Source organism: Populus euphratica, unplaced genomic scaffold, assembly GCF_000495115.2.
Source record: "Populus euphratica unplaced genomic scaffold, PopEup_1.0 scaffold223.1, whole genome shotgun sequence".
NCBI lineage: Eukaryota > Viridiplantae > Streptophyta > Magnoliopsida > Malpighiales > Salicaceae > Populus > Populus euphratica.
Genome location: NW_011500105.1, coordinates 72,530 through 93,466, shown reverse-complemented (window position 1 = coordinate 93,466; position 20,937 = coordinate 72,530). Strand labels below are relative to the sequence as shown.

The window sequence follows — 20,937 nt, the reverse complement described above, 5'->3', positions numbered from 1 at the left end:
AATACCTACAGCACAAGCAAAATTATATTTTCGGCTTCATTTTCATAAAAAAGATGTGAAAACGCTCAACTTAATATTATAGACAGAAATCGGATAAATCTACCTTTCTAATCTAGGCAGAGGTAAGACCATCTATCAAATAGATTTGACATAATGTTGTAGAGATAGGGTAGGATAGGTTCAACTGTTTAGGTAATTAATTACTTGAAACCTCATTAGGAGATATAATTGTGCCAGAATTTTTTTCCTGTGTTGATATTATGATATAGAATATTTTTTAAAAAATATTTAAATAATTTTTTTTTAATTTTTTAATTTTTAACATCAGTATATTTAATATTTTTTCATATCAAACATAATTTTAAAATACAATTTTAAACACAAAAACAACCCAACACTAACAATGCAAAGGAAACAAAAAGAAGTAATTAAGATACCATAAACAAAAACAAGAAAAAAAAAGCCTGATTTTATCCTATAGAGAGAAGAGATCATATATTTGTGTGGAATGACTTGACCCTGTTTATATTTGTGTTTTAAAAACATTTAAAAAAATTTATTTATTTTATTAATTTTAAAATAATATATTTTTAGTATTTTTAAATTATTTTGATATGCTAATGTTATAAATAATTTTTAATATATATAAAAAAATCATTGACATATATTTTAGTACAAAAATATTATTTAAAAAATAACCATAACCAGAAAAAAATTGTCAAAAAAAGAAATATTTCACTATGGTGGTACTAAAACCATTGAAAATAATCCAGAAAGTCCAAAAAAAGTTTGAATTTAAAATAATTTTCCTTTATATTTTATTGTATAATATCATGGAAGTAGTGTTGTAGAAATATGAGTGTTATTTTTCATTATCGAGTCTTTTATATATAAAAAGTAATCTTTTACTTTATAATGTTAGAAAGCACAAAGCCTATTCTAAATACTCGTGAAATGAGTGAAATGAGATTGTTTGAGAACTCAATCATCTATTTCTTTACAAACGATGGTTTCGTCTAGCGGCAAGAGGCCAGTTCTCCTCATGAGGCGAACAGGCTTTGAATCCTTGTTGGTTGTTGTGGAACCTGCTTTAAGGTGCTTGTCGATACCATGAAAGAGATTAGTCTCTTGATCTGGTAGAGGCCGGAGGATACGCCGGAGCAACCAAAAATACAAAACAGCACGTTCGAATGGCATCTGTTTTCCTACAGGGATGATAACCGGCTGAGAGTTGTTCCACAATGATAGCAAAATTTTGTCTTGCATCTGCATTCAAAATTGATAAAAGCTCGTCATGCATGCTCTAAATTGTTTTCCTTCTGTACAAAATAAGTTTACTTCTCACATCTCATTGTGGTGGGATTTTGAGATTCATCAGAAGACACAAGTCTCTCAACAGATGTGTACATTCCATTCCAGGGCATTTTATATTTGCTGTACTGTTGTCCAGGACTTTCGACTTCCATGTATTGGCAATGCATTTTCGGCAAAAAAGAATGTGCGCGATAATTTTTGTTGACAAAATACTCCTGTGGCAATCCAGGTTCTGTGCAAATCTCACAAGTAAAAGCGTGTAAAATAATTTCAACCAACAATGAAATATAATTGGGGACATCCATGGCAAAAACAAATTAGAATGATTGGATATTTGCATGTAACCGATCAACAAAATAGTACTTACACTGTAGAAATAAGTGAAAAGGGCACCTGGAATGTCATTGTTGTTCATCTCCTGACGCCATTGAACTAGCCAGTACTTGCTTACCTGAGGAAAATCGGTGATGGATTCAATTTATGCTTGAAAATGCTTTTTGGCTGATATCAGGTTTGATCATATCTTCAGAGGGCCAAACATTTCTGCTGATGCTAATCTTGTTACGGGGATTCAACCCAGTTGCTTGGGGTGCTAGTTTTTTTTTTTTTTTTTTTTTTTTTTTTTTTTTTTTTTTTTTGGTATCTGCTGCGTTGCTGAGGTTATGACAAATTTTTGGTTTTGGTCTGCTACTGTCAGTCACCGCATTATCATTCCTGTCTTCCAATGGCTTCATTGCTTTCTGGGTCAGCTTTGCTTCCTCTAGCTCTTGTTTTCATTCTTTCGCCCGTTTTCTCTTATTGGTGCCTTCTTCACTAACGATCTTAGTCTTCTTTGGCCTTTCTGCTGCGCTTTGGCTATGCCTTTTCAACATTAATTATCAACAAGTCTTCCTAACAGTGGTAAGCAGCAACACAACCATTGAACAAACTATTGCTTTATTATTATATTTTGTTCGCGAAGAACATCATTTACAACCTTTTTCTTACAACCTATTTTCTTAAACGTCATTTACAAACCTTTTTTTTGGGCATGGCCTGTGCAACTGTGAGTCTACCTTTTCTTAATGGGAGGGAATGAATTTCAGAAAAAACAAAATAGCAGAAAGCTAATAACATCGAAAAATGAAAAGATTGCAAAGAACATATCCACAGCGCTTGTGCTTACAAAGGCCAGAATGGAATGGTCCTCCACATTGATGGCAAAACCGAAACCCACATCTGCATTAATAATCACAATAAATCAGAAATATACAATCTACCTCGTGTATAGCTCCATCCTATCTTTGAATTCATTTTTAATAAAGAAAACCTTAAACCCCACATTTTGAATTCAACTATTCATGAGAGCTGAGAGAAAGACTGAATAGAACTTTGCCATTCAAGCATAAAAGTTCTCAGATAAGTTAGCTAATATACTCCATGACTCCAGTTTAGCCAAATTAACAGATCGAATCTTTACTTTTTCTAATTTTGAAAAATATAATTGTTTTCAGCCATTATAACATCTTTTGATGGGCATTAAAAGATAGTACAATGTTGCTCTATATCATTTTCTCATATATTATGATATTGGAAACTGTGTTGCATAATCCAAACAATAACAATCTATTGTCAAAGTAAAATGTAACTGAAAGAAAAAAAAAATCCAGAGAGAGCACACCTGCATTTTATATCTCTGCATCCACTAACTCGCTCAACAGAGTGACTACAATTATAACATCTAGTCCACCTTTTCTCTTCAATCAACTCACCAGCCAGAATGTCATTCCTATCTCTTAGATGTCTGCTCTCACTGCACCGATATCCTGTATGCCAAGGAATCTTGCATAGGAAACAGAAATTTTTCTTGCAGTTAGGACAATTTATTTTTTTCAGCTTATCCTTACACTCATTCAAAACCAACACTGAGCAATCTTGGTATGGGCAATAGCAACTTTCAGACCCTAAAACCATTGAATCACATAGACGATCACACCATTTCTCAAATATTGGTTTTGAGATGATAGGCCTGCATGAGAGAGGGTCTAATAGTTGCTTGCAGTTCAGTCCAGGGCATTCAATGCAGCCAGAGGTTTCCTCAACTGTTACTTCAATATATTTGGTTATGCAATCCAAGCAGAATGGATGTTTACACGCGATACCATTCTTGAAATTTCTGATTGATAGCATAGGATCGGAGCAGATTTCACAAGTAAAGTTTGAATCTTCTTCTTGTTGCAACTGTTCTGATCCTTCTACTTCTGTTCCTTGGGGTTTTTTCATTGTGTTTCCCATTATATTTTCCGCCTTTTGATTTGCTTGGGAACTTCAGAGTAGTATCCTTGGGTTTATCTTTCAATCAGAAGTCCTACTCCAAGGAAAAACAAAACTCTTTCATCTTCAATGCTCCGAGGAAGTTAATAACACTGAGAATAATCAGATAACAAGCTTACTTTAAGCAAAACAAAAAACTAAAGAAATAAACACTATATACTTAGTTTTATTCCTTGATTATCACTAGGCAGCTGAAGTAGCATAAAGGCAATGCCATGTCAACTACCACTAATGAAAAGAAGGTTATCTTTACCCTGAAAGGAATTTTGCAATTGATAATGATATAATCACGCATTTCAGCACGCTGGATTGGATAACCATATCAAAGAAAGCAAAACCAAGTAAATGAACCGAAAGAAACAGGTGACTACTGATCACAAAATCAATCACAAAAGCATGCGCTAAGTTGTCAGGAGATTCAAGTGCAATACCTCAATATTTTTTCCAATCCAACAGTCTGATTGTCTTAAAGCAGGTAATCCCCTGGTCCTTCATCAAACAACCGTTCTTAGTCCATGATTGGAGTTTTCCAATAGCTGTCTACGTTCTGCGCGCTAGCAAACATGGGCTGTATTGAATCCCAAATTACAGTCCAACTGCAAATCCTGTGACAATAAAGATTTGATCAAAGAAAGGTTTAAATCATGTAAGAGTATAATTTTACTGTGCAACAATTTGATAGCTAATTTAAAACAATGGAACGGGTGCGGCTTAATAAATGGTAAAGGGATTCCATTATTTTAAATTCAAGATACCCAGGATTCAAAGCTCTTTCACATTGAAGCATTTTCTCAATTCAGAACAATTTTCAACTTACAGTACAATGAATTCGATCCATATCAACCAGTGAGTGATAAAGAACGGAAGTGTTTCAGAATTTTAAGCAATTAAATAGAATAAAGGAAAAGAAACGCAATTTTCTTTCACTTTATAATAATTCCCAGCACTGCTTAAACAGTGGATTTCTTTCCTGAAATTCACACAAGAAATTCCTTTCACTTTCCAACTAAAAACAAAAAACAAAGTGTAACAAACCAAAGACTTAAATTGAACAAATGTTTTTGTCTTTTAGACTCATAGTCACTGAAATGTTTCGCTTTCCATCATTTTCCAAGCAAGCAAACAGAAAACCAAAGAATCACAGAAAGAATTCAGATTTTCGTCTCAATTTGACAGGAAAAAAGTACCTAATTCAGCAATTCTTAAAGTAAATTACCTAAACATAAAAAGAAAAGAGGACCCATTTCAGAAAACACAATATTACCAAAACATGCACTGTACCAGAAGCTGAAATTGAATTCCAATACTCATATCAAAATTAAGCTTATTTGGCTCTGTTTTCTCTTTTTAAGTAACAAAATTCCAAGAAACAGAGCTCTCCTTACATTTAAAACAGAGAGAGTAAGTAACTTACAGAGAAAAACCTGATCTGTTTTATACGAGAGTGAGTGAGAGAGGAAGGGAGAGGGCCGCGGGAGCGGAATTCTGAGTTGGGGTGATTGATGCTTCTTTATTAAGATTTGTTAACTGCAAAAGAAACGTCCCTCGTTTCTATATTTGTTAACTGGACGAGAACAAGTAATTTTTCAACCCTTAATGACAAAAGTCTTGCGTATTTTGAGGTGAGTGGACACGTAAAAAAGCTTGGCCCGCTGGTAACAAAGCGATAAGATGGACATGAAATGATGAAATGAGTTGTAAAGTAGGCGTGATAAAGAAGAAGAAGGATCTTTGATTTTTCCTCTAGTTATTTAATACTTAACCATTTGACCTGTGTCCGGTTGCGTGAGGGGTAGTTTTTTAATTAAATAATTTAAGATGTTTACGTATACAATTAATTAAATAAATTAAAAATTATATATATTAATAAGTAAATAAATAAAAATATTAATTTATAATAAAAAATAAAACTAAAAAATTATGAAATATATATAAATTAAAATATTTAACCTTGTAACAATTATTTACTCAGTTATATTTATTAATTTTGTTTATTTAAATAATTTTTTATTTAATGAAATTATAATAAAACAAGATACACACATAAAATTAATAAAAATAAAATAAAAGAGAAAAAAATATTATGCAAGGTTATACATATTAGAAATTTTTTAAAAAAATAATTTTTTTAATTTTTAAAAATAAAATTCATTTATATATGACATAAAAATAAAATTTATAGATGAATTAAAATAATTTTTTAAAAATTACATACATATAAAATAATTAAAAATAATCTCTATTTAAAGAAAGGCTAAATAAATAAAATAAAAATTTAGGGTATAAATATAAATATAAATTAATTAAATATATAAAAAAAAATTAATTAAATTTTTTTTAAAAAAAAAGTTCAGATAATGCTAAATCTAGCAAGCCAAGACAACATGTTTAACCCATTTGAAAAAAACTCATGTGTATTAACTTTTTTTTTATTATAAAAAATAAAATCAAATGATCCATCATTTGCATTTCCTTATATTTTAACCATTATAATAGTTGGGAGATAGGGTTGATAGTTTTTTTATATAAAAACTTGTTTTTTTACTTAAAATATATTAAAAACACCTAAAATATTTTAATAAACTCATTATTAACCTAAAAAAACCACACAAAAAACTAAAACTAAAAATATTTCCAGATTAGTTTTTTTTAAAATTTAAAAATAAAAACATTATCTAAGTTGAACTCCTGTTGCATAAGTTAGAAAAAACCACCTATTTACTCTTCTTCTTCTTTTAATTTAGTTCAATATTTTTTAATCTTACTTTTTCCTAAAAGATTAATATAAATTGGCCTACATTTTAGTCCCCAATAAGAGAGAAATAAAAAGAAAAGAAAAGAAAAAGAAACCGAAAAAAGAGACGAACACTAAATCCATGATATTTTGTGATGGGATCTATGGTGCAATTTGCACATTGAATCCACTGCTTCTTTAAGTGTTTGTTAATTAACTAGTTTTATCATTTATGTGAAACTTTAAATTAATTTCAAATATAATGAAAAAATATGTTATTATTTTCAATGCATTTTAAAATATCATGATTTTTTTAATTTATAAACAAAAATATATTTTTTACACAAAAATATTATATATGATGAGAGTAGGATTTCAAGTCAAATTCTAAAATGAAAAAAAAAATTATGTTATGGATATGTTTTTATTTATAATTAAATTTATTAATTGAGAAGTGAATAGTTTATACTTTATAAAATATACTAATAAATATATGAATTAATAATTGCAAAAGAGTTATTAATACTACTTTAATATTAAAGCGAAAAACTTATCTCAGTAGAAATAAATAGTTTCACATGCAAATGGTTTACATCCTTTTTATTTTAAATTTTTTCATTCATTTAATCTTAGTGGCTAAATGTTGTTACTAATAAAAAATAATTTTTGGTTTTTATAAAAATCTTCATACTAATACAACTTATTCTTATAAAATAGAAGAATGTTTTTTATACAAATCAAACTAATCTCTTCAAAGTATATAATAATGAAAAACAAAAATGTAAAAGATCATTATTTAAATAAAAGAATTTAATGGAATACGGTAAAAGTAAAAAAAAGTAAAACAAAAAAAGGCCTAAGTTGACAATGGACATATCCCTACGATGGAACTTTTTATTTTCATATTTTATATACAAATATTTAATTTCATCTATACTAATATTATTCAGTTTATAAATTATAAAGTTAATAAAATTTTCAACTCCTTAAAATAATCTTACCTGTATATCCTTTTTAATGAATTTTTATATATTTAAGAACGATTATACCATTATTTAATTATGAAACCTAAATAGAATAATTTTAATTTTATTAATTTTATAAAAAAAATTATTTTTTTAAATTCTACTTAACAATAAAATTGATAAAATGTGATTGATACCTATTATAATCAACAATTATTTATTCAATTATAACACGCATAAGTTACAAAATCAAATTTAAGTACAACAAAATTCAATTTCTCTAAAATCCTAAACAACCTTTGGCATGCAAATCATATAATAATATAATAAAATTTTCTTAGTAAAAAGCTGTAAAACACTTAAATATATATAGAAAACTGAAAAATAATTAAATTAATCTAAAATATAAATTGATAAAAAAATATTTTTGCTTTGTATATTTTAGAGTTTATACAAAGTAAGCAAACTCATGTATGTTAGAGTTTATGTGAAGATTACTTGAAGTTCATATGTTATTTTTAATTTTAAATATTTGCTTCAAGTTATTATGAATCACAAGTCGTTCAGGTGTTCAACCTCTAATAATAATTTATACGAACTATTAATAAAAAATCTTCTGAATATTTTTAAAAGAAAAGGGTTGTTATACCTTAGAGTCCTAATTTTTTTTCTTTTATGATTTAAATGTTTATGTACTATGTGTTTTATACATTCTTACATATAAAGAAACTTAATTAAATAAATTTATAAAATTACTCTAAAATATTATGTAAGAGACAAATTAATATTTTATTGTTTATAGGTTTTTTTTTGTTTCTCGCTATGCTCTTATTTTCTATATATACAAATAAAAAAAACCCTATAAACAATAAAATATTAATTTGTTTCTTAAATAATATTACATATATTATTTTAGGGTGATTTTATAAATTTATTTAATTAAGTCTCTATTTGATTTTTCTAAGTATAAAATTATAATTCCCAGTATTAATTACATTTTAATTTTTAAAATTTAATTACCATCAAATCACACTTAATTAATCATCACATTTTAGTTTTTCACGAATGGTTCTTATATGTGTGACCCATTAAATTCTCTAATAAATTAATTAAAATATAAATCATAATCCTAAATAAAATAAGACTAAATACATTAAACAATTTAATTTTTTATCAATTGAATAATTGATTGATTTATATTTGAAGATTAAGTATAATGTATAGTAATTTATCATGATCCCTCAAATATTAAAAAAATCATAAGTGGTTTAACTTAATCTTTGACTAACTAATTTCTTAGTGCAATTATTATCTTTTCATCAAGAATATTTTGATTTAAATATTATAGTACTAAGTATGTTTGTTTTGTCAAATCATGTTATTTCTCAACATTATAGTTATTGATTATTTGAATAATATTTTAAAATTCTTTTCAAAACTGATTCCCTCTAGGCTAATGATTTTAGAATCAATACTATGTGGGAATAGGTAGATTATTTTTTTCTAATTCATTTAGGTTCATAAATCCTTTCTTTGTTATTTAAATATCTTTATATAATTTATGTTATATTCAATATCTACTTGTTTATTACTCCTGATTAAGATAACATGTGATCAGGATAAAAATGCAATAATCTTTATATAAAATAATTTAATAATCTTAAATTTTAAGATTACTTACACAATTATCATAAGAATATTTCAATAGATATAGGTGATATCTTCATATCGAATTATCTTGCGAATTAGTTTAGTGTACATATTATTTAACAAACATATATATATATATATATTAGTTTCAGATATCTTTCAAACCTCAATTTACAAGAATAATTATTTTTTTTATATAAAAAAAAATATAATATACACCTATCCCAACAACTTTAATTTATAGTCAATCTTAATAGAATGTTAATTATAAACATTTAAAAACAATACTTTGATGAAATATAAATATCATAATTATAATAACTTAATAATATTTTTGCAAATATTTTTGTTCCATAATTTTATTTTTTCTCTTATTTTATTAATAAAATATAATTTAGAATTAAAAATAAAAAAATATCTTTATTAATAATAAATATATTCCAGATGAACAGTAACATCTATGCTGCTGGTAATTAACTACTATTTGGTATATTCACCGGCAATCTTTTAACTTTGGATCTTGGATGAGTCTGAGACTCCTGGGGTTACTCCTTGGAATACTCCTTGGACGTATTAACATGTCCTCATTAGTCCATCAAATTGTCTGCAAGAAACATAGCAGAAACTTCCTTCAAACTTCGTAGTCACCTTCTTCGTAGAAACCCTTGGCTGATTTCAGGGTGGACAAAATTCATCCAATACCACAAAGCTGTCTTGAATGAAATTAAAGGGTCATTGGCCACGATCTCAGGTGAGTTTAATCCATCAAAACCGATGCTTTCTCCGGCTGGTCCATAATTGTAATTCCATGAGAGCTGGATTGGTACTCGGCCATAGTAACCTTTATCGGGATTGCATGGATACTGTGTGTTGTCCTCATCACAGTAGTCCCTTGATGGTCCATTGATCTCTTCTATGAAACAAAAATCTGCAGAAATTATTTTATTCGTTAATTACTAACTAATCACAGTAGTCCCTTGATGGTCCTTTGATCTCTTTTATGAAACAAAAATCTGCAGAAAATATTTTATTCGTTAATTACTAACTAATAGAGATTAACTTGTTTACTACCAGTTGGTTGTATCTGACCCAAGAATTGTTACCTTCGCTATGATTTATACAAAGTTAAATTAACTGTTCTCATAAATTTTAATATTTATTATACAGAAGTGAAGTGTATAGTTTAATGAGGTTTACGAGGTTAAATCAACTTCTAGTGTACCAACAATAGTTGATCCAAGTGGTTCGGTTATAACTTGTAAGCAAGATTTTAAGTTTGAGTTTTTTGAATTGAGTATTCTAACTATTATTTTGAGTGCTTTACTTTAAGCAAGTTCTAGTGTACCAGCAATAGTTTTTTGAATAGGTTATTCTCGCAAAAACATGTTCATTGTTATATCATTCATAGAGAGTTGATGCTTCTACTTTGCTCGGAGAATTTTTGTGCGCAGGCCTGGGTGCAGTGGACTGAGATGGATCGGAATAGATGTCATGCTACAGTGTTAGGCTGTTCAGTGCTGGCCCAAACAACATAGGCTGGCTAGCCGACGCATTCTATCATGAAGTTTATCTGCATCTCCTTCACGAATCATCATCATAATTCATAACCTTCTTCTTCCTCTTTTTTTTTTTTTTTTCCAGTTATTATGCCAAAAAATCGATGACATTGCATTTAATCTGTATCAGGTTTTTATGTTAGATTGACTTGACCCAAATTAGGATAATCTAGCGTGACATATTAAAAATCCATGGATCGAATATAAAACATGCTTTTTCAATTTTTTTTTTTTGAAATTATAATGATCAAAACATTGGAGGTCCACTTTTATTGTTACATTACATTTCTATCGTATCCTTATCTCCTTGATAAATTATTAGCATTTTTGGAAAATAAAATAAGAAAACCCATCTCCTCTCTCCAATGCTTTAATTTATTTTCTTTCCATTATTGTTTCTCACGTAGGGGAGAAGGGATGTTTGGGAATAAATTTTATTTTTTTAATTAAAATTTGATTTTTTTATATTAGCTTTTTAGTATTTTTGAATTGTTTTGAAATTTTAATGTTAAAAATATTTTTTTTAAAAATAAAAAATATAATTTTAATTTTTTCGAGTGAAAAATATTTAAAAAAAAACTACTATTACATTTCCAAACATTTCCATAACTTATAATTCTTAATTAAAAAAATATAAAGAATATGGATTGAACTTAACAATTATGTGTAGAAGGTGATTCAATTTATTGCTAAAAAATTGATAAATACAATTAATCCAAAATTAATTTTTTTTTTAAGTTTAGATCTATAATTTGAAGCAAATTTAAAGGGGAAAAAACACTTTATATAAACTTATTCTATTAAATGAATTTCATTGACACCTAAACCAACTATTTCATGGTCAAAATCCGTTTAAACCAAGCTTCTCTCTCTCAATCACCAAAATTTGATATTTTTCTCTCCTTTCATAAACCAAGGACAAAAAACATAAGGAAAATGAAGTTTGAGATAAAAATTAAATTTCATAAATTTTTAGGGACAAAAATTTTATAATTTAAAAAGTTAGAGGATCAAAGTGTATATTTAGCCCAAAGTTTAGAAAAACCATATTGTTCTGTCATGCATTTACATCTTAGTCCCATATCTTTGAATTTTGCTACTCCTTAATAAATATGCTTTAATTGTTAATTAATTTGGGTTTATAAAGATATAATAAAAAAAATTGGACTAAAAAGAGATAAATCATTATGTCAATACATAATGATTTATTTGTTCCTATATAACGATAAACAAAGCTGTGGGAAACAATATTTTTTCCAGCCTTTTAGAGTATATCTTGATATGCTGTGTGTCTATAGAAATCAAGTCAATTAACTAAAGCCGAAAAGTTTTATTAAGCAAATAAAAGGGACTGGACAAATTCAAAACAGTCCACTTACTATCACTAATTTTCAGTGTTGTCCACAAAGCATTTTTTTTCATTGGATACACAAGATTTAAAAAATCATTGATAAACAATTCAGTCAATATCCATTGATGGAAGTGGATGGAATTTGACGAATATTCTCACAAGGGAATAGTCTCTGGATGGAATTTGACGAATATTCTCACAAGGGAATAGTCTCTTACATTGTTTAATTGATTTGAGACCTCATATATAATAAGCGAGATTTTGAAAGTTTTCATAAATCGAACACCAATTAATACTAATTAGACATTAATCAAAATACTTGATTGATAATTTCTAATCCTTGGAAACTAATTAATTGTCAACTGTTTTGTCTGGGAAACGATTGGTAATCATCAATATTTAAGGGAGTAATCTGAAATTTGTCTGTAGGGATTTATAAGCAAAAAAAGCACAAAGAGATTTGTAAAATTGTTTGAACTTTCATAGAATCATCTTCCCTAGAAAACCATTTTCATGATTTTAAAAATAGATGTAATTTATTACCTAGTCCTTGTAGTTTAATGAAGCCAATCAATTAGTCCTTGTGGTTTTAAAAACTATTATTTCATCCTTATATTATTAAATCCATTCATAAAATAGTTATTTTTGTTTTATTTTCTGCGATTCTTAAATATTTTTTTTCATCTCTAAAAATTGAAATAGTTGAAATGAGAAGAATGTGATAAGGAATGGAAAGAGGTTGTTTTTTTTTTAATAAAAAAAAAAATTTAAATTGAGAGTATTTAATGCTGGTCAAGGACTATTAATTGCTTAATTGTGATACTACAAGGACCAATGCATTAATTAATGTCAATAAATCAGAAGGACTAATTAGCTATTTTTAACTCTTGAAGAAATAACCTCATAGAAAACTAAAAAGAAGAGTACATAAATGCAAACTTTAGAAGATTATACATAAATAATAATAATAATAAAAAAAAACTAAACAAGAAACTTGCAATTGCAATGAACGTAACAACGAATTAATCCAGCAAATACATTATATGCAAAATCAACTATGCCTTTATTTCATTTATTTATTTGTAAAATCCATTCCAAGAAATACATCGAACTCGATCGAGAGTTACAGAACACCACTGGGTATCGCACCTTACATTCAAGAAATGACAAAAGGTAGATTCCATTTTATTTCATTACTATACTATGATATGCCTAATATAACCTAACAACTTAGATTATCGCCAGGTGCAACGCCAAACTTGTTACAATAATCTGTGTAATACCCAATTCGAGCTTGAACAGCACCAGAATTTCCACCATTACATTCAACTGCACCATTAATGGCTCTAATAGTAGCACCAAACCCTTGAGTGACCACAGGGCGGACATTAGTCATCCAAAACCATAAGGCAGTCTTAAACGACACAACAGGATCATTGGCCACAGTTTCGGGAGAGTTTAGTCCATCAAAGTTGTTTGCCCCTCCAGCCGCCCCGTAATTGTAATTCCATGTTAGTTGAAGAGGTCCACGGCCAAAGTATTTCTTGTTCGGGTTGCATGGATACTGTGTCTTGGTCTCATCACAGTAGTCCTGAGAGGCACCGTTTATTTCTTCTATGTAGCAGAAGTCTGCAAACCAAGCAAAACATATCCATTTGTTAACTTTGAGATGTATGGTTATGCTTGTGTACATATCATAACGATTATTCTCTAGCAACTAGCACTTCCAAGTTTGTATGTACGTTAATAAAGTTTTTAACTGCTATATGATTATTATTAAGTTGTTTACTGAAGGTGTGATGTGTGCCAATATATATATATATATATATATATATATATATATATATATATATATATATATATATATATATATATATATATATATATATATATATATATATATATATGAGATTTAAGAGATCTTACGTCCGGTCTCATGCGTGACGTGAGCAAAAAATGCTGCAATCTCACGTTTGGAATCGTCATTTGATCCAATCTTGCCAAACTGAGAATAAGAATTGAGAGCATTGAGAAACGCATCACGTGTGTAGAAGCTCTTCCCGGCACAATCTCCCCCGGCTTGATTGATTATACCGTTGAAGAATTCCGGTGTAACAACATCCGCCACCGTAACATCATTGTTACTAGGCGTGCTAGGGGTACTAGGTGCTGAGGTACAAGGTCCCTCTTGACATCCTTGGCCACAATAAGCATCACCGGTGCCACAGAAGCCAAACTGACTACAGCACAAGTTGGGAGCACAACCACAATTTTGAGACACTAGCAGCTGTGGCATGGTTACGGCCAGCATCATAGCCAGAATTATGGATAGTAAATTGTTTCCCATGTTAAGAGAAAACATAAGGTAAGCAAGGTGTTTTTTATTTAATTAAGGGTAAAAAATCTGGATGGAAAAATAAGGTTTGGTTCGGGCCATATATATAGCAGGATAGCATGTAACTTGTTAGCTTGAAAAGCTTGGGAATTCAATTAGAACTTGTAGATTTTTATGGATATTTGTGCGTGTAGGATACGGTTCTGCTTATATGACTTATAGCGACAAAAGTAGGTTCACTAAGCAAAGTTTTATGAAACTACAAAGCACCATATAGCGATAGATATGAAAATTCTAAATGCCTTGATGGCAAGAGAGACATCTCACGTTCTTAGTTATAAACTACAAACTACATATCAATCCAATCCGAGATTCGGTTCGTAGAAGGGTTGATCAATGGGTTGGCAAGTCATTCTAAATCATGATTTTCTTAAAAAAAAATTAATATTATTTTGATAAAAAAAACTGATTTAAAATAAAATTAATCTAGATGAGGTTCTCAATTAATAGGTTATTGAGTTGACCGCAGAACCGTGAAGAGGTTTATAACTATGCTCACATTTTCATCCCAAGTTGAGATATACGGAAATAGAATTGAAGCTAATTGTTAGATGATTAGGCCATTTCTTTTCTTTGACTTGATGAGCAAATAGACAGTAAAAACCAGTCTGAGACGACAAATTGGAGAAGAATTACTGATAAAAAAACAGAAAGAAACCTAAAAAGAGAGCTGATTAGTAAAGTTACTAGGCTTGTGTGATTTGGGATCAAATCCCTCTATTAACGAGACCTCGACAGATAATGGATTCTGCGATCGATACTGCTGGCTTCTTAATTTTTTTTTTTGTACGTTAGAAAATTTCTAAAAGAGAAGAGGTTGTTCGTTTTTATGTATTAAGATTATTTTTTAAAATATTAATTTTTGATTATAAATTAATATATTTTTAATATTTTTAAATTATTTTAATATACTAACACAAAAAATAACCTTTTAAAATAAAAAATATTTTAAAAAATAACCATTACTGTATTTCTAAATACTCTCCAGACTTACTTAAAATCTACCATTAAATCAGAGATCTTTCGTCCGGTCTCAAGCGTGATATTGCAGATATCCCATTCCATGAGTTTAACACAATCTTATACTGCAAATATCCATTTATATTACAGTTCATTGAATAATGTGTTTTAAACTTTGGGCATGGATTTTCCTATGTAATAATTAAAATTTCATGAAGTACGGGTTCAGCGAATTTTGCCAATCTTAGAGTATCTCCAATCCAAAATGCTATTTTGAAAAGTTAAATTGATAAAATAGCATTTTGAATAGTATAAATATAGCTTATCTTATCATATCTATTCCAATGGAAAAAAGCCATTTGAAGAGCCATTTATATTGGAGTGAAAAAAATAAGTGTTTTATTATTTTTTAATATTGTTTAATGTTATTTTTTTTCCACATGTCTACATTTAATGGGTCTATTTTTTTAGTGGTTCTACTTTGTTGGTTTTGGCTCCTTAAAGAGATATATAAAAATAGCATTTGTGGGAGAGAAAAAGCATTTTAGCATTTTATTTGACTTTTCCATTCGAGTATGTAAAACAAACAAAAAAAACTAAAATATTAATTTTTTATTTTTGATTATTCATTTGACTTCTCCACTGGAGATGCTCTTTGGTTGATTTTTATCAACATGGAACTTAAACTTGGATTCTCAACAGCGTGAATGAGTGGAGATTTTCAATCCTCCTTCGAGTCAAACGTTGAGAATTTCCTCCGCTCAATGCGCCACAAAGTCAGGGACTTGGCTAAGTGTTGGAGGCTTCTCAATGACTTGATTGTTCGGTTCATATAGATCATCAAGGAAGGCTGCTAAAGAAACTTTCAACAGACTAGGAGCTCAAAATTTCTAGAAGCATAGATGTTAGAAATCAAAGGGTACTGAGCACCGAGGCAGATCGAGACAAGTTCTCCATTTATTTTAGTTTCTTTTAAATCCTTTACCATACTATCAACTAAAGTACATCTAGGGCTTGCGATTTGGGTAAGGTAATTATTAATTTCCCATACCAATATTGTCGTTATTGCTAATATTAATCTACAAGAATAATAATCATAATCGGATATAAATTTTTTGTAACTACAGCATGTGAAAAACATAGGATATATATTGTTTAAATTTTATTAAAAGATTATGCAGGCCTCTTCTACAGTGGAATATTGGCTCGTTGTAATATGTCAAGCTTATAAAGACTTTCGAATTAGATTTAAAAAATACTATTTTTTTTAGTTTTAGTTTTTATTTATTCAAATTTTAGCTTTTAATTATGAAAATAACAATGTAGCTAGGGTTCTTGTTTGGCCCATTTGCAGAAACATGGTTGTGGCAGAGGGGAATTAATTATGGTTGAGGAGGTTCTGCCCAATAACAAAACTTTCATAACTTAGTGATTAAAGATTTGTAAAGGGAAGTTTCATAATTTTCATGACTTAATATAAATAAGAATTTCGAAGATCTTGAAGATAAGGAGACGAGTGGTTCCAGCTCCAGTTTCAATTGTGACAGCCTATATTACAGGCAAGAGTGAAGAAAGGCAACCTCATGATTACGGAGAGGAGTGTACACTTGAGAATGTGATGTAAATTATATTTTTTTAAATTTTAAATTATATTTTTTTTATTTAAAATAATTTTTTATGTTTTCATGTTATTTTAATGTACGGATGTAAAAAATAATTTTTACAAAATCAAAAACTTTATTTTAATATATTTTTAAAAATAAAACATTTTAAATTATTCTTACTATCATAATTCTAAACATATCCAAAGGGATAAGAATGAAGCATTGATCGAGTTGCATAAAAAGTTAAAACTCAAAACAAATAACGATCCCAAGCTTTACAAATCAGTGTTGTTAATTCCGTTCTGTTTTGTTGGTTCTGTTTTGTTGGTTGAAACATTTCATATCAATTCAAAAATTGAAATAAAACAGAAAAATTTTTATTTTATTTTAAATCTTGATTTGTTCTAAATTTTCAGGATAAATTTCGGTCGGAATATTCCAGTTTTATTTTACATGTTTCGTTTCGGATTTAAAAACCATTGAATTAAACCCAAATTTCAACTTATTTTAACAAAAAAATATTAAAAATACCATATAAATGGTAATAACACCATTTTCAACTACAAAACAATCTTTAACCAATCTAAAAATAAAAAAATCAAACAAAACAATAATAATAATAAATTTATGCATCCTAATATATTTTTTTGGCATGGTTAAGGGGCAAATTCATTTTCATTGAACTCTCCTCTCCTAACAAACCTTAATTGACACCAATATCTATTACATTTCTTTTATTTTATTGGTTGAATAAAACATGAGTTGCATATTTTTTTTTATAAAATGTTAAGAGATCAAAAAATCATTCTCCATTAATATCATAATAAAAATATATTTTGCAACATGATTATAATATAAAAAGTATTGGATTATTTTTTATTATTCTTAAGAAAAGCATGACCTTCTTTTGATATTGAATTGATAAATGAAAGGGAATTTAAAGGGGTGACAAACAAAACTTATAGTTTAATTAAAGATTAAAAAAATACTAATTAGATAGTGTTCATGTATTAACCTAAATGTGACACTGAGATTCTAACTCCCTCTACCTTCATTCAAAAATTAATTGTCATAGTGTTTTGACATGAATAGATTGTGTGGCTTCCCTTTATTATTTAGAACTGAAAAGTTTAGTTTAATTTATATTTTTTTGTGTTAAAATATTTTACTTTCATAGTATTTTGGTATTTTATATAAGTTAAATTACTTTAACTTAAAGTTATACTTAACCTTAATTATTTATAAATATTAAAATTTTAAAATTATATTTATTTGGTATTGTGTTTATATTATATAATTTAAAATTAATTTATCTTGAATTTAAATTATGTTTGTTGAATTATATATATATATATGTATATATGTATGTATGTATATGTATATGCAATAGTACATGTCGTCTATATGTAAAATAATATCGTTTTTTATTTCGAGTCGTATCTCAGATAGAGGAAAAACCGGGGAAGCTAAAGCTATTCAAAACTGGAGGAGAGTTCACCCATATTTCTAACATCCGACCTTGTCGCAGCGAATAAGATATTTGAACATCCACTCACTCATGGTGGATTTTTTGTCTAGTACTTAAAATTCTCAAATCATTTCAAGGCTTTTGGATATCTTAACATTAGTTTTTTTTAATCAACATGAAGTTTTAACTTTGAATTGTGCTGTTACAGCACTCGATAGATGGGAATCATATGGGATGAGCTTAATGGGATCCTCAGAAGCTTTACGCAGAGCTAGGAGACAAGCATAATCTGAAAATTTGTTCACTTAGAGACTTGCATAAAGTGTTATAGGCTTCTCAATGACTAGGTTGTTCAGTTCGTTACAGACCATCGTGGGTGGCTAGATAAAAACTCTTAACAAAGTGTAAGTTCAAGATTTCTAGAGGCGTAGATGTTGGCAATCCAATGGCACTGACCACTACAGTCCATGGAAGAGCCAATTACAGAGCCATAATTTAGCCGCCCTCAATTTTTTTTCATTTCTCTTTTCTTCACACTCACAATACTAATACCAATTCTTTTAAATTCTTTAGCACACTATCAGCAAGACAAATCTTGGCCCTAGAGAGGGCAAGGAGTTTAATTTCCCATACCATTTGTGGCGCCATTACCTGCAGGGCCATTGCTGGCACATGCGTATTACTTTTCAAACTAGGAAAGGATAATCAGTCACTACCATTTCAAGGAAACGTTGCAGTTAGGCAAGAAAATAGAAGTCTTGTCCACATAAAGACACAGACTCAATCGGTAGCTTACCGTGTCACTTCGGCCTTATGGAGGGAAAAGTCTGCCCAATCCTATCTAGAACTAGAAGAACCATTCGATGAGTAGACTCCCCGCAAATATGTGAAAAGAAAAACTTTGAACAGTCAATTACCATAAATGAAAGGATAGTGGCGCCCAATGGCATAGAATGGGCATAGCCGACGTTGACTAGCCAATTACCCGAAATCTACGTCCCCTTCCTGCATATTTTTAAGATAGAGAAGCCATCTTTCACCATAAATGAAAGGACAGAAAAAGATAAAACTGAAGCCGTCTTCTAGTGCTCCTTTCTTTTCCTAGTTTTTGTAGCTAACAGTCAGGATAAAAATGGATGCCCAGAATCGACGCCTAAGATGTAACTAGGTTGGATAATTTGCCTACATCTGTTTTATAAACTAGAGAAGCCATACATATTTCAAGGTGGAGAAACACTCTTCTCAACTCCCATTTCTCACTCACAACACTTTCTAGCTCTTTTTCTTGGTGTTTAGCTCACTAGTGTTTTGTTATATTTATGCTGTTTCTCCTCTGCTAATTTAAATTTTGTTTTTAAAAATATTTTTTATTTTTAAAAATATTAAAATAATAATTTTTTATTTTTTTTATAAATTTATTTTTATATCAACACATCAAAACAGTTTTAAAATACTAAAAAATTAATATAAATTAAAATATATAAAAAATAAAACTTTTAAAATATAAAAACAAACCTTTTATAACCAAAACATGCAACAAGTTGGAATAGATACAGCAAATAACAACATATGCAATCACATGTTACTCATTTCACGAGCCTATTTGGAAATATAAGTAAATTTATGTTTTTTTTTAAATTATTTTTTATATTTTAAATCGTTTTAATATACTAATCTCAAAATAAAAATTTAAATAAAAAAATATTATTTTAATATAAAAAATATTTTAAAAACAACTAAAACTACACACCCACCTCATAACTCATCTCTTTATGGTCATTATTTCCTTTCACTTGCAGCTGAACTACAAGTCAAATAGGAACCATCGTTTCTTCCATATCTAGCTAGTTGGATAAAAAAAAAATACATAAAAACTAGCCTGAACATTCATATAAATAAATAAAAAAAGGGATGGAGTGTGCCTTTAGCTCTCCATTAATCAACACTAACAAGATATTTGACCACACTGCGGCCATATCGCATGGGAAAAGATCATATTTGCTTTGGTCACTAGTGCTGTCGGTCAAGTGAGCCAAGCACATGGCCTGGCAGAGCCGTACAATACGATAGTAGGGAAGCAAACGGAAATCACTGCAAGTTGCCTAATTTTTCATTTTTCATTTTTTTGTATTTTTGCCACTCTGTTTCAAACTTGGTTCATGATCGATACAATGTGGGTCCATGGACATGCATGGACCCCAATCATAATTGCTATCATGTTAGAAATGGACTTGACAACTTCTTTGAAAAGTCTCTCCATTAATATTGATGATGTTCAACGTCGTCGGCTCAACATGATTTTGAACCCACAAAGAATCCCAGTAGTGATTCGATGGCGAAGATCCTAGTTGTTGCAGTAATTTAATTTCTTATTAAATATTTAGAATTATAAAAATGGTTGTAGTTTAAAGTTATTTTTTTTATTTAAAAATATATTAAAATAATATATTTTTATTTTTAAAAAATTATTTTTAATATTAATACATCAAAATAAACTAAAATATAAAAAAATAATTTTTAATATGGTATACCCTGCAAACAGACTTTTAATGTTTAAAAAACTGCAATTTAGTTTTTTTTTTTTAAACTTTAGTGTTGTTTAAGAGTGAGGTTGTATTTTGTTTTTA

The 20,937-nt window shown here is 28.7% G+C and overlaps 1 protein-coding gene and 2 long non-coding RNA genes across 5 annotated transcripts; all 3 read right to left on the bottom strand.

Annotated features, from left to right (window-relative positions):
• Positions 1 to 862: 862 nt before the first annotated feature.
• LOC105109605 (uncharacterized) lies at positions 863 to 15,423 on the bottom strand. 2 transcript variants are annotated; one of them, XR_839297.1, is made up of 4 exons: positions 15,413 to 15,423; positions 10,188 to 10,189; positions 1,346 to 2,374; positions 863 to 1,266 (listed from the first exon to the last, which is right to left on the bottom strand). It is a non-coding gene; the product is annotated as an uncharacterized LOC105109605 (long non-coding RNA). The 2 variants fall into 2 exon arrangements; XR_839296.1 differs by lacking the exons at positions 10,188 to 10,189; positions 15,413 to 15,423 and having other exon boundaries at positions 1,346 to 2,425.
• Positions 3,608 to 5,325, bottom strand: LOC105109606 (uncharacterized). 2 transcript variants are annotated; one of them, XR_839299.1, is made up of 4 exons: positions 5,042 to 5,325; positions 4,059 to 4,232; positions 3,881 to 3,931; positions 3,608 to 3,719 (listed from the first exon to the last, which is right to left on the bottom strand). It is a non-coding gene; the product is annotated as an uncharacterized LOC105109606 (long non-coding RNA). The 2 variants fall into 2 exon arrangements; XR_839298.1 differs by lacking the exon at positions 3,881 to 3,931 and having other exon boundaries at positions 5,042 to 5,320.
• LOC105109607 (endochitinase PR4-like) lies at positions 12,919 to 14,340 on the bottom strand. The gene is made up of 2 exons (XM_011004355.1): positions 13,810 to 14,340; positions 12,919 to 13,512 (listed from the first exon to the last, which is right to left on the bottom strand). Exons 1-2 carry the CDS (start codon positions 14,243 to 14,245, stop codon positions 13,106 to 13,108), a joined length of 843 nt encoding a protein of 280 aa, XP_011002657.1. The 5' UTR covers positions 14,246 to 14,340; the 3' UTR covers positions 12,919 to 13,105.
• Positions 15,424 to 20,937: the final 5,514 nt, after the last annotated feature.

Coding starts and splice junctions, on each gene's coding strand:
- LOC105109607 (XM_011004355.1), bottom strand. CDS start 14,245: ATGTTTTCTCTTAACATGGGAAACAATTTACTATCCATAATTCTGGCT. Junction 13,513..13,809: donor CGTCACGCATGAGACCGGAC/GTAAGATCTCTT, acceptor CTTGGTTTGCAG/ACTTCTGCTACATAGAAGAA.